The sequence below is a fragment of the Physeter macrocephalus genome, chromosome 19, assembly GCF_002837175.3.
Source record: "Physeter macrocephalus isolate SW-GA chromosome 19, ASM283717v5, whole genome shotgun sequence".
Classification (NCBI taxonomy): Eukaryota; Metazoa; Chordata; class Mammalia; order Artiodactyla; family Physeteridae; genus Physeter; species Physeter macrocephalus.
The window spans coordinates 3,699,991-3,713,268 of record NC_041232.1 but is presented as its reverse complement, the minus strand read 5'-3'; the positions used below and the strand labels follow the sequence as shown (position 1 = coordinate 3,713,268).

The 13,278-nt window shown below is 45.7% G+C and overlaps 1 protein-coding gene across 17 annotated transcripts in view; it reads right to left on the bottom strand.

Annotated features, from left to right (window-relative positions):
• PRR14L (proline rich 14 like) overlaps positions 1-10,237 on the bottom strand; it is a 56,237-nt gene extending 46,000 nt beyond the window's left edge. For 11 of the 17 annotated variants that reach the window (XR_003677366.2, XR_003677364.2, XR_003677360.2 and 8 more), the window contains exons 1-2: positions 10,097-10,234; positions 1,927-2,450 (exon numbers count right to left, since the gene is read on the bottom strand). Coding sequence is in view for 6 of the 17 variants with exons in the window: in XM_028480773.2 (XP_028336574.1) it covers positions 1,927-2,400 (474 nt within the window). In the remaining 11 variants the exon portion in view is untranslated. Of the gene's footprint in view, positions 1-1,926; positions 2,451-2,985; positions 3,417-9,254; positions 9,270-10,096 lie in introns of those variants that run through there. The other 6 variants (XR_003677369.2, XM_007128720.4, XM_028480775.2 and 3 more) reach the window with 6 other exon arrangements.
• Positions 10,238-13,278: the final 3,041 nt, after the last annotated feature.

Below are 13,278 nucleotides of genomic sequence, written 5' to 3'. Positions count from 1 at the left end.
GTGTGAATTCTTATCCATGAATACATTCCTCCCACATGACCCCAGGCTCAATGTGAAAAGGAAGGGACAGACTCTGCTTTGGCCAGGAACCCCAACACTGACTCATTCCTTGCTTCCCCTCTGCCCCCCACACCATCCTCCCTGTACCTTGAGCTCATCTGAGTGCTGCGGGGGTAGGGGAGAGAGAACCATGAGGATGATACTCTAGGTACAGATGAACCAGCACCTAAGCACAAAACCACCACCTCTGTCCAGGCAACACATTTTGTTAATGTATATTAAGGGCAAACTGGCTTTTCTTGGCAGCTACAGAGTCAATTCTAATTAACCAGTTAAAACCTGTAGGGCTTCTGTTTTCCACTTGTGTGTAGTTCCCTTTATGAAACCAAATACAAAATCTTGCATTTATATCTATTAAATTTCATTTTGCTCTACACAATTCAAATTCAGAATTCACCTCTGGTGGAGTTAAAAAGGAGAAAGGGAATGGTTTAGAAAAGGAATAGGGAGACAGTAATCTTCTAGTTCTCAGGTTGGGTGGTACGTATATATGTGTGTATATACATGTACTGATATAAGTATGTTGTGTTCATTTATATATGCATAATTTCATTTTATATCAAATTTTACATGAAGAAAACTTTCCATCTTGTTAGACGCAGCACACCATGGCAAGGAGTAAGGAACTTTGGATCTGTTACCTTGCTCATTTAACTATATTTTTAAGGATAGGTCATCACAGCATAAAATCTGATATTTTGTTCAACTGTCACTTCATGCTTTATCTATTCTTAATTATGGTTAATATACGCAGCCTACTAATGACAGTCAATTGCCCTGCAACCTGTGTAAAGAAATGATGTATTTTTATCAGGTGGGGAATGGAGCCTAGCCCAGGAAGCCCAGAGAATACGAATTTATTAGTACATAGAGCAGGGTTTGACAAACTACAGCCTGTGCTTATAGATAACACTTTACTGGAATACAGCCACACTAATTTTTGTAAGAATCATCTATGCCTACTTTCAAGCAACAATGGCAGAGTTGAGTAGTTTCAACAGAGGCCATATGGCCTGCAAAGCCTAAAATATTTACTGTACGACCCTTTACACAGAAAGTTTACTAACTCTTGATCTAAGGCACCATCCAGGGCAGAGTAAGCTTTCTAGTCCACTTGGCAGGTACAACTTCCTTTAGGAATTGGGGTCCATCAGGCTACCTTAGCTCACTAACCATTAGTCTCACCTAACTAATCCCTCTTATTCCAATATCAAATTCACAGAGATGGGATTTTCCATGCCACACCAAGCAGTGATTCCACTTTTCACTGTATATTAGTTAAAGAACTGGCTTTCTGATTTAAGCTTCAGCCTCTCATGAAGGGGGGTAGCTTGGATCAGTCCTTTGGAGATCATCACCTCTGATGTACAAAAGATATAAGTTTCTAGACCTGCAAAGCTTAGGACTTACTTCTGAAATATGGAGACCCTGCGAGGGTATCCATCCTATGAAGCCCTAACTGGGTCAACAGTCTCCCTCAAAGATACCTCTGTGACACCTCACTCTATCCTAACCATGACGTTACCAAAACTCAAGGAACAAGTACACATTGTTCCTTAACATCAGACACAGAAATCCCACACGACCATCACAAAGAGACTCAACATTCCATATACAGTAGCTGTGTCAGAGGACTGACACATTTTCATGAGATAAGCACTTTCTCTCCTCAAGTGTCTGATGCAACACGAATGTTTTTAAAAATCATCAAAAGAAAGTTAACATCAAAATGAACATTTTGGAAATGTTTCAAGAATAAATCATAAGCTACCTGTCAGACTCTGTACTTTATCCTGAGAAGTGTTAGTCCAGCTGGAAAGATGACATCCCCAGTCAACTGATCTGCATCAAGATCTCATTTCTTACCTGGCTGGGGCAGAGCTTCTCTTCAGCAGCTGTGGAATATTGACGTGTGTCTTCCTTTGCTCCCTCACAGGGGTCTCTTACAATCTCCGCCTGGTCCCCTCCATCTCTGAAGACCTTTTGCTCCATGCTCTTGGCTTTCACTTCCCTATCCAAGATCCCAGAAGCCACAGAACCTTCTGCTGTGGGGTCCACCAGCCCACACCGCCCAGGCTCACCCCCATGGTCCAAGGTCTCAGGGGTTTCTTCGCGACAACTTTCCACAGGAGTCGTCTGCAGCTCCAAGGGCACTGCCCTACTCTGACTTATACGAGAGCTTGAGGCTCCAGGTTTTACATCTGGAATCGCACTTGGCTCAGGGTCAGCATGAAGCTCTTTGGAGACACTCACTGGGAGTTCAGAGTATAATTCCTGCACCTCGGCAGACATGGAGGAATCGAGTGGAACGGGCTGGGTCTCTACGCCGGATGACAGCATGGGGGCAGATGCAGATATGGAGTCAAGTCTTTTACACCAAACGGCTCACCCTGACACAAATCAAAGGAAGGGATAAAAGTTTAAAACCTTGCAGGGAAGTAGAAAGCTGTCTCAGCTTAAACTGGCTAAAACAAAGGCAAAAAATTCTACCTCAAATGCCAGCATTATCTGGCACCAAAAAATTCTCTGTAAGAGACTGAGTTTGAGGAAAATAAATACCTTAAGCCTTTAATAGACATCTAATTTCAATGCAAATACTGCCTTGTGAACAATTCTTAGTATAAATCTGGATTTAAGTGAGATCTCATCAAATGTAGATGAGAATAAGACATGTCTAAGCATCCGAAGATAGACCCAATGTAAACAAGAAGATAAAGATGGTTTTTGAATTGTTTTCAGTTCGTGAACCTTGCGCGTTTTGTTCGCTGCTATATCCCTGCTGCCTGGAATAGTTGTTTCACACATAGCAGGTACTCAAAAAATATTTCCCCAATTAACATATACTGAGGGACTCTGAAGAATTCGATTCACTGACTTTTCTTCATTAAGAATTCTCTTTGGAAGAAGATAGAGAAAAGTGCTCACCAAACACCTGAGCTGTGTCTACGCAGGCTGGCACCCGACACGACTAAATCAGCTCTTGGGCAAATCCTTCCTGACTTCAACTCAGCACCTCGAGATTTTCCAAGTGCCTTCAAAGACACCACTCATTTGATTCTCATAACAACCCAGTGAGCTAAGCAGGGCAGCTGTTGTCTTCCTGTTACAGGTTCTAACACCACACCTGAAGAGGGTAAAGGTGACCTGCCTAAAATATTACATGGTTAACTGAGGGAAGGAGGGGGGACATCCAGGGCTTCCACTATGTTGGTCATGTTTCACTTCTCACATTGGGTAATGGGAACATGGGTTATTTGCTAAAATGTACATATTTAAGTAGTTCATGATATTGTATTATTAAAGTAATCAAAACAAAGGCACACAGATAGGGAATGCTACACCCAGAACCAGGGTCTCCTGACCGGTGACTTTTCCATTTTAGTCTACCAAACGCGTGTGGTTTCCACCACAAAATCCACTTGACCTGACCAAGGCGGAAATGATAACCAAATGAGATACTGCACGCTTTCGTTCTTGATGTTTTCCTTAACCCTAAACAGGAGGAGAGAGAAGGTGAGAAATATTTGGAATCTCCGAGTTCATAACAAGAATTTATCGGGGGCTTCCCTGGTGGCGCAGTGTTTGAGAATCTGCCTGCCAAGGCAGGGGACACGGGTTCGAGCCCTGGTCTGGGAAGATCCCACGTGCCGCGGAGCAACTAGGCCTGTGAGCCACAACTACTGAGCCTGCGCGTCTGGAGCCTGTGCTCCGCAACGAGAGGCCGCGATAGTGAGAGGCCCGCGCACCGCGATCAAGAGTGGCGCCCACTTGCCACAACTAGAGAAAGGCCTCGCACAGAAGCGAAGACCCAACACAGCAAAAATAAATAAATTAATTAATAAACTCCTACACCCAACATCTTCTTTAAAAAAAAAAAAAAAAAAAAGAATTTATCGGAAGTACCAACAGCAGATCCCTTTGGCCGAAATGCACATAGGAAAGGATGTTTCAGATGTACTCTCACCACTTCCTAATGTCCATCTTTCTCCAAAATAAACACGTTACACACAAGTAATACCCAGAGCTCGCTACGGAACTGTTTTGACTGTTAGGCTGTCTCACCATCTCTCCAACGACCACATCAGATTTCTGAGAGTGAAGGACTCTCCAAGACACCATGTAACTCCCTCCTTACGACCCAACAGCCCTGGGACCTGTCTCTGTTCGTACGCTGATTATGGGGGGAAGCCCACCGATGCCAGTTACACAAAGGCACACGCTCTGCCTCCCCGTCAATGAGCAGCCCGCTCCTTGAGCACTCCTGGGTTGACGACTGTTCCTCCTTGACAGAAGGTCCCCTACACTGGCTTGTGCTGTCTGGACTGGAGCTGGGGATGAGGAAGGGCAGAGGACAGGTCCTCTCATTCCAGACCATTCTGCCCTTCTCCTGGTTTTCCAACCTGTGGTGGCGGTTTACTCACGTCCCTATGCTCTCATCTGCTGGGCGAGCGCCTTAGTGTTTTCAAGGAACCCTACTCAAAGGTGAAAGGACATAACGCGATACCATTAACTTAAATACGAATACTAGAAATTACAGGAAAGCAGACTGCTGGTCCATAAGGTTGAGGTAACACAGGAGGGCTGGTGAAGAAACTTGAATCCAAAAGAGAAGCAAGGAGAGATGCACTGGCGTGCAAAGGAGTGAGGTGAGACTCACAGGGGACTTTCATAAACCGTGCTGACAAAGGCATCCTTTCTGGAGCTAGTCTTCCCCTTTCTCCTCTAGCTCCTGGATTTTAAGCCATTTTGTGTGTGTGTGTGTGTGTGTGTGTGTGTGTGTGTGTGTGTGTGTACGCGGGGGTTAAGGGATAAAGTGAAATTGCTATTTGATGCCCCCGCTCCCAAAAGGTTGGAAGTGTTCCATTTTAATTTGGTTCAGTTTCCCTTTCCCATCGACAGATAACAATCCAGCTTTTGGTTGTCACACCACATATGCACCGAAAGAGTAAGTGCAGGAAAGACTACTGTAGAAGAGAAGGTGGAGATGGGCTCTGTGGGTCTCCCCGCCTGCCAGGGTGCGGGTGTTCTCAAGTTCAACCCTTGATACACCTCCCTTCCCAGGCTTCACTTTTTTGATGACCTCACCTTTTCGTGCAGCTTCTCTGCTAAGAGGATGACTCAAAACTGTCCCTTCAAGCACAGAGTAACCCCATGATCCAGCAACTCCACTCTGAGGAACATGTGCAAAAACCACATGCCTGTACAAAAACTTGTACACGGATGTTCACCACAGAACTGTCCACAAGAGCCAAAAAGCGGAAACAAATCAAAATGTCCATCAACTGATGAACAGATCAACAAAATGTGGTCTATCCACACAATGGAGTATTACTTAACTAGGAAAAGAAATGACGTGCTGATTCATGACACAACATGGATGAACCTTGAAAACCTTATGTAAGTAAAAGAAGCCAGGCACAAAGGACCACATATTATAAGATCTCACTTACACGAAATGTCCAGAGCAGGCACATCTGGAGTCAGAAAGTGGATTAGTGACCACTTACTGCTGGAAGAGTTAGAGAAATAGGGAGTGGCTGATGGACAGTTTTTCTTTTGGGGCAATAAGTGTTCTAAAATTGATTGTGGTGATGGTTGCACAACTCAGACTATGCCAAACACCACTGAATTGTACAAATTAAGTTGATGAATTACAAGTTATGTGAATTATATCTTAATGAAGCTGATTTTTTTTAAAAGAAAGAAATCTGTCCCTAGCCCCAACTTTTTCTCAAGCTGTGACCTACGTTTCACTCACAAGGATGGCACCCCCCCCCAAACGTAACATGCCTAAAATAGAACACATTCAAGCCAGTGAATAATCGAGTTTTGCTACACGCCAGCAGCTATGAGGTACAGGATGAGTGAGAGGCTCTCAGTAGCCTTACATGTTTATTTTTGAACCCACTGCCTCTCTTAGTAATGGCACCCGCTACCCCAGAGCTCAGACTTGAATCCCCAGACGTAACCTTATCTGACCATCCACATGCCGTTCAATTAGCACTTGTACCAATTAACACTTGTACCAACGGCCCCAACTCCAGCTGTGTCTCTAACAAATCTGACTCCTTTCCAACCCCACGGTCCTAACTCAAGATTTTGTTCTGAACACAAAATCACGCACAAATACATGCTTCCTAAACAGATGCTTATCATAAAGAGGCAATACTGATAATCACATAAAATGGCTCAAAATATTCCTCAGGGAAAACAGTGCCATTACCTTTCCTACACCTCCATCTATGTTGTAAACTGGTGTGGACCAAAACAGAATTGTAAAGCTTGGTCACCAAAAGATAACTTCCGATATACAAAAGCCAAATGCCACAAAACTACCATCTCTTGATACGTGTGTTTGGTAGAGACATAATTATAAGACTTTTCAACCTGTAAAACAACTAGGGACATCGGCTGTCGAAGCAGAACAGACTCTCCCTCCTTTTTGCAGCCTGATTCTGGTCCTCAAGTTTCTCAGCAGTATGTGAAGTGGAGTCACCAAGAACAGCTAAGTGCCTCAGCTGGAACCCACAGAGGTGAAGTCATATTTAGATGCAAGCCTAGAGCAGCAGTTTACAATTTTCTCAGCTCACTAGCTCGCATCACTAAACTCTCCTCTCAACTTTCTCCCTCTATCAAGCTATTGGTAATGCCACAAGACTGCAGAAACAACAGAATTTTACCATTCAAGTTCTTTAAATTTCTGAATGCAATGGAGCAATTAAAAATGATGGTACAGAAATATACCTCTCCATAGAAAGCTGCCTGAGATGTCTTAACAAGCTAGATAAATATTAGGATTCTTTTATTTTGGAAAAATATATATCCATATAGGAAAATTGTTTTAAATACTATAACCCAAATATTAACAGTGTTACCCTGGGTGATAGCATCATGAATGACTTATCTGCATGTTGTACTTTTTTTTTTTAACAATGAGAGTCTATCACACGTGTTAAAATTTTTTTAAAACGTTATATCTCAAGATCCAAATATGAAGCAATAAAGAATAACCAGTAAGTGTATTATCCCTTTATCAGTATCTTTCCAAATGTCAGCTCTCTCCCTTAATCATAAAAGTTTTTACACTGAAGTGTTAAATAAACTTGAAGTAAGCGAAAAGAGTAACACATGCTTATAAAATGTAGACAGGGATTTATGGCTTAATCCTTACTAATGATTTATAACCAACCTACTGGGTGAAGACACCAGATAATTACCTAGTTTGAGGTATAAGCAGAAAATAACCCATAGATTCACAAACAACTCTCTCCTGCTGCTATTGGCTTGTCATCTTTACCATTACCACAAGTAAAAATTACATTGTTTAGGGGATGGATTTATCCCAGGGATGGGGATGGGGGGGAACACTAATGTTTATAAGGAGTATGCAGTACAATTATTCCAATAAAAGAAGAAAGCCCTTTGAATTGAGAATTATCATCTCCCAGTCTTTCTGCTTCAAATGCAGAATCAGTGCTGGGAAGCAGTCTAGTTGTTGGTCTCCGAGCTGGGAGATCAGGGTCCCTATCCTGCCTCTTGCTTACTAGCTTCACGGCCTTTAGTGTGTCACTGAACTTTCCTGGGCTTGTTATTTACATGTAAAATGGACAAATTAAACAAAATAATCGCAAAGCATTGTGTTACCCGTAAAAATCCCAAGACTCTAAATAACTTTTCTATTTCAGTTTGTTTCAGCACAGCAGACCTACAGACACCAAGAAAAGTGGTACAGAGCTCAGACTAATGCCCACTGCAAGTACTCAAGGGCAAACGAGGTAATTTAAGAACACTTTACATACGAAAAAGATAGAAAGCTGTTCTTCAGTGCGTCTTCAGGCAATTTGGAAGTGTTAATTCCCATCCCACCAAATAACAAAAGCCAAGGGGAGGATGGGGAAAGTACGAATGAAAGATTAACATTGCTGCTCTCAGCCTCATTAGAATACGTTTTTTAATACTAAAAACCTGACAAAGTGGCAACTTTAGTCATTCAAACATGCCCCAAAACAAAAGTTCTGGGGGTACAAAGTTTACAGCAGTAAGCAAAAGAATAAAAAAAACAAACAAAGAAAACAACAGAACAGAAAGCCATGTGCCCCAATAATCCCATCTGATGGTCTCCCTTCCCTTTAATTCCAAAAGCAAAGGGGCTGCTCTTAACCAAACGAAGCAGTTAATAACACTAGGCACTACCACACTTGTGACAAGGGACAATACTCACAATAATGATCAGGCCCTCAGAAGTTCACCACACTCCTTTCACCTTGAGAAAGGGGCTTTCTTTTCCAAAGATTCGGACACTGTAGCCAATCCCTCCCTGAGGAATTCGGAGAAGGGGGCCTCTTCTTGAGTAACAGAGAAAGAAGAATCTTTGAACAAGATCTCTAGACAAACTGAAAGTGGGGCAGGGAAGTCCATATACTGAACTGGGCCTGGCTCTTCCCCACAGAGTGCACAAGAAATCTCAACAGCATCAAGCACGGCTTCCCTCGTTCCTCCCTTTATCAGCATGTAGAAAAAGGATCCCTCTGTCTCCACATGGGGAGTGAAACAGTGAAAATGCTCCTGATTTCTACTGACAAAGACTCTGCATAAAAGATTTTCATTCCTTTTTCAAAGGAAGGGGAGAAAAGAAACCATCTGTGCCACTCCAAATATACAGCAGGAAAGCGTCCTCCTCTCATAGGTCTAGAGTCTTATTTTTCTTGGGAGAGCAAGAGAAAGAAGTTGGAATCTCCATCTTGGGTGTAAGAGGGTGTGCACATCAGATAGAAGGAAGCTTTTTCGTCACTAGAGCAAGTAGGGGGAGTGGGATAGGGCATCTCTAACCAGTCGGGAAGGAGTGATAGCTTCTGTGGACAAAGGAAAGGTTGGCTTCTCCTATCAGGTCTCCCTCTTGGAGTACAGACCTGCTTCCAAAAGCAGTCTTTTTTGCAGATTATTCTAACTGAGGCCCTCTTTGTTAATTTGGGAAGTGTGGTCGGATCTAAGACAGTACAAGTGTCTCTTTCTCTGCCCCGGGGAAAAGCCTCCTCAGAAAGTGATGGGGGGTGGGGAGGGATGGAAGGAGGAGACATGCATGGAAAAATCTGTGTTTCTCTATGGAAGATACTAGTTTCTTAAAAAAAAAAAAAAAATTAAGTAACAGTAATAGCAACAGTTTTCCAAAAGGTTACTACGTACTAAGCACTTACACAAAATTTAGCACTTAGGACAATTCTTTGAAGAGAGTACCCAAATTAGAGATGGGAGGACTGACAAAAGGTTAAGAAATGAGTCAAGGTCACAAAGGTGGGAAGTGGGACACACGCGGGCTTTGCATCCATCACACTCCAAACGCCACGCTCTTCACTGTGCGAGGGAAAAGAGCTCCAGGCACACCAAGAAGCTCGGGGGCGGAGAAGCGAGGCTCCCTCTGTGGACACGACTGGGGGAGGGGAGAAAGGCTGACTAACACCATAAAGTAAATTCAGGGTCTTCCTCGCTCTGTATCAAGCTAAAGATAAAAGATAAAAAAGAGAAGATAAGTCTATCTTTTACAGGGAAGGAAGAGACCCCTGTCACTTTTAGGCAACTTCAGTCTTTCTCCCCACCTGGGGGGCGCTGACCAAATCGAGAGAGATCTTACCCCTCCTGAAAATAAGTTCAGAATCGCCCTCTCGCACCCCGGGAGCGGGTCTCCCTCTGCTGACAAGCGTACCGCAGCCGGAGAAGCGCGTGTTCGCCCACGACAAGGGGCGTCGCCCGCCCCGAGAAGTTGGGGGTCCCCCGCCGTATCGAGGTCGAAGAGGAGTCGTTCTCCCCCGCCGGAGCCATGACTCGGAGAAGCTGTTTTCCCCTCGCGACGCGAGGCCTGGTCTCCTCCCTCTCCCCGGGTCGCTCCGCGCCCGCAGCGCAGCCTGCGTTCCCTTCGGCGCCCCGAGAGGGCGGGGGGCCCGGGCTCCCCTTCAGCCTGCACCGCCCGGCGAAGGGTCCGCTCAGGCTGGAGTGGGGCGGGGCGGCTACGCCCGAAGCCTTCCCGCCCCCGGCCTCTTACCCTGAGGTCGGCTCCGCGGCCCGCGCTCGCCCAGCCAGCCCAGCCTCTGCAGCCGCTGCCCCGTAGCCTCCAAGTCTACCTGAGCCTGCGGAGCCGAGAGAGCCCGGGGGCGCTCCGGCCGCCGCCGCCTCTTCGTCTCTATGGTCGCCCCGCACTTCCTCATCCGGGGCCCGAGCTAGCCATGCGGACTCGCCCAGGTCCCGCCCCCGCACTGCGCGCGCGCTCTCCTGGGGCGGCTCTTCCCGCGTGGAGCCTCCCGCCCTCGGCTAGCTCCAGCGGCCTCTGCCCTGCCCCTGCGGCCAGGACTCTTAAAGGGGAACACATCTTTTGACTCTGCTCCTGCTGAGCTTCAGGTCCAGTCTGACTCCACTGAGACCACTCTGGTCCAGTCTCTTTTCTGGCCCGAACGGCTGCAACTCTCCGGGCCTCCCGGCTTCTACCCTGGCAACCCAAGATATCTTTTTATACCTGGAATCAGTATTTTAGATCATGTCACTCCCCTGCTCCATCTCCTTTCTGGCATCTTATTTTAATTTCTTCATAGCTTTAACACTAGCCGAAATTGCCGTTTCATGTTTATCGACTCGTTTATCATCTGTCCCTCGGACCCTCGTCTGTTTTGTTCATCAGTCTTTGCTCAGCACCTAGAGCAGTGTCTTGCACAAACAGGCACTCAACAGATATTTGAAGGAAGGAAAAGAACGTTTATTCAAGAGGGAATTGAGATGGTCCAGAGAATGCAATCAATCCCCAAATCACACAGCCCTGTGTTAAACAGAAATCTGTTGTCTCTTGGAGCTTATCAACTTGGCTGAGTAGAGAGCTAGAGGTTTGGAGGTTTGTGGGACATTTTAATTTTCTCCTCTCTAATCAGCGTATCCTTGAACGAGTCAACATGTGGACCATTTTATCTAAGACAGTGGTTTTCCCAGCTTTAGTTAGGGCTGGAGATATACACACCTAAATGCCAACCCTATTGTTTACAGCCTGTAAGTTCATCCATCGCCTATATACATACACAGTTCACATATAGGATACCACAGATGCTATTGGGATGAATTAACTAGATATTCACTTTAGAACATTTCTACACGTATAGTAGCCAAGTCCTCAAGTTCTTTCTCAGGCAACTATGTGCCTATAGAAGAGGATCTGAGAAACTCAGTATTACTGGTTTGTCTTTTCCTTCAGGATCTAATATTACTGCACAGCACCATTATTGATCTCGTCTTTAAAAATGTGATATTTTGTTCAACATGGATTTTTTGTATTCTTTTAAAAAAAATCGCATTATTTACATTGCTGAGTTTTTTGGCACCCCCTTAGCATTTTGTGCTCTAAATAAGGCAAGTGTCTCATTAGCCCCACCCACCTCACCCTAGTCCCAGTCTTGCTCCTAGCTCTGTGTTAAGCACAGAGCGACCCCAAAGAAGCATCATATATATAATTCAATCCCCTAAAAGTCGAGAAGAGCCAATTTCCTGACAAATTCCATGCTTTTGGTGACATTTACTTGGCAGTTTAAGTTCTTCTAATTTCAAAGACTTAGCATGTCCCTCACCTCGCTTGGCCCTCAAACACCTTGTGAAGGAGGAAGAACACGTACTTTTTATTCCCATCTGTCAGGGGAGAAATTTGAGGAAAGAGAAGTATCCTGTGCAAAGCCACACAGCTAAAAACAGGCAATCCTCCATGTGGTTGTAGCACAGTGATTGTACATTGTAGAACCAAGGCCATTGGCTCTCCAGTCTGGGAGCTACCCGCTCCAGCCTTCCCTAACCCCTAACTTTGACCAGCTTTAGACTTTTTTTTTTTTTTTTTTTTTTTTTTGGCCACATGGCTTGTGGGATCTTATTTCCCCCACCAGGGACTGAACCCGTGCCCTCGGCAGTGAGATCATGGAGTCCTAACCACTGGACCACCAGGGAATTCCCTAGGCAATTTTTTTTTTTTTTTTTTTTTTTTTTTCGGTACGCGGGCCTCTCACCGCTGCGTCCTTACCGCACCCTGAGACTAGCCGGACTTCAGGACACCCCCGGTGAGCCCACCGGCCCCTTGAGCCAGAGACTCAGCAGCACAGGCAGGGTGCAGGACAGGAGGCCAGCCCCCGGCAGGCTACCCCCCACTCCCTCCCCACCGTGCTGGGGCTGCTGAGCAGAGATGAGCTCCAAGAAGCCAGGCCAAGTGGGAATTCCTGCCCCAAGCAGCTCAGGGCAGGGGCGAACTGAGTCCAGGGGCACCGGTCGAGCTGGGAGCAATCCTCCCATAGGAGAATCTGTGACCTCTGAATGACACTGAGAGCACAATGCTCTTGTTACCGAGCAAGGGCTCGTGTGCAAAGGCACCAAGAGCCAAACTCTGCCAGCGGGTGTTTGCAGCAAAGCAAGGGTTTATTTGCAGGGCACCAAACAAGGAGAACAGGCAACTTGTGCTCAAAAGACCCCAACTTCCTGATGGCTTCCAGGCAAGGTTTTAAAGACAGTGTTAGGGGATAGGATGTCCTAGGATGCCTGACCAGCTCGTGGACCTTCTTCTGACTTCTTGGTGGTGAGGTAACAGGGTGATGTTTCAGAAATCCCAATCATCAACCTTCTGGTTCCCACCAGCCTGGGGTCTACGTGCTTATGGTCGGTATGTAGTCACCATCCTCCACCTGGGTGGGGGGGTCTTAGTTTTTTTTTTTTTTTTTTTTCGGTACGCGGGCCTCTCACCGCTGCGTCCTCTCCCGTTGCGGAGCACAGGCTCCGGACGTGCAGACTCAGCGGCCATGGCTCACGGGCCCAGCCGCTCCGCGGCATGTGGGATCTTCCCGGACCGGGGCACAAACCCGCGTCCCCTGCATCGGCAGGCAGACTCTCAACCACTGCGCCACCAGGGAAGCCCCTCTAGGCAATTTTTTTAAAATCTCAAAACTCGTCAAGGTTTTTTACAAATTTTTGCCAAATTAAAAAGTGAAATATTTGTATTTCTAAGATACGACACCAATTATGGACATCTCTCAGGAGAAGGAATCAAATTCCCCTGAGGGCCAGGGACAGAGAGTCCCCTAAACTCTGGGATGGAAGGACTTCAGCTACTGAAAAACAGCCTGGGGGATCTGGGTGTGCCCCCTGAATTGTCAACATAAACATGTATTTTATATTTAACAATTTATCCTTGACAGGTTTTGCAACTGTTGCAGT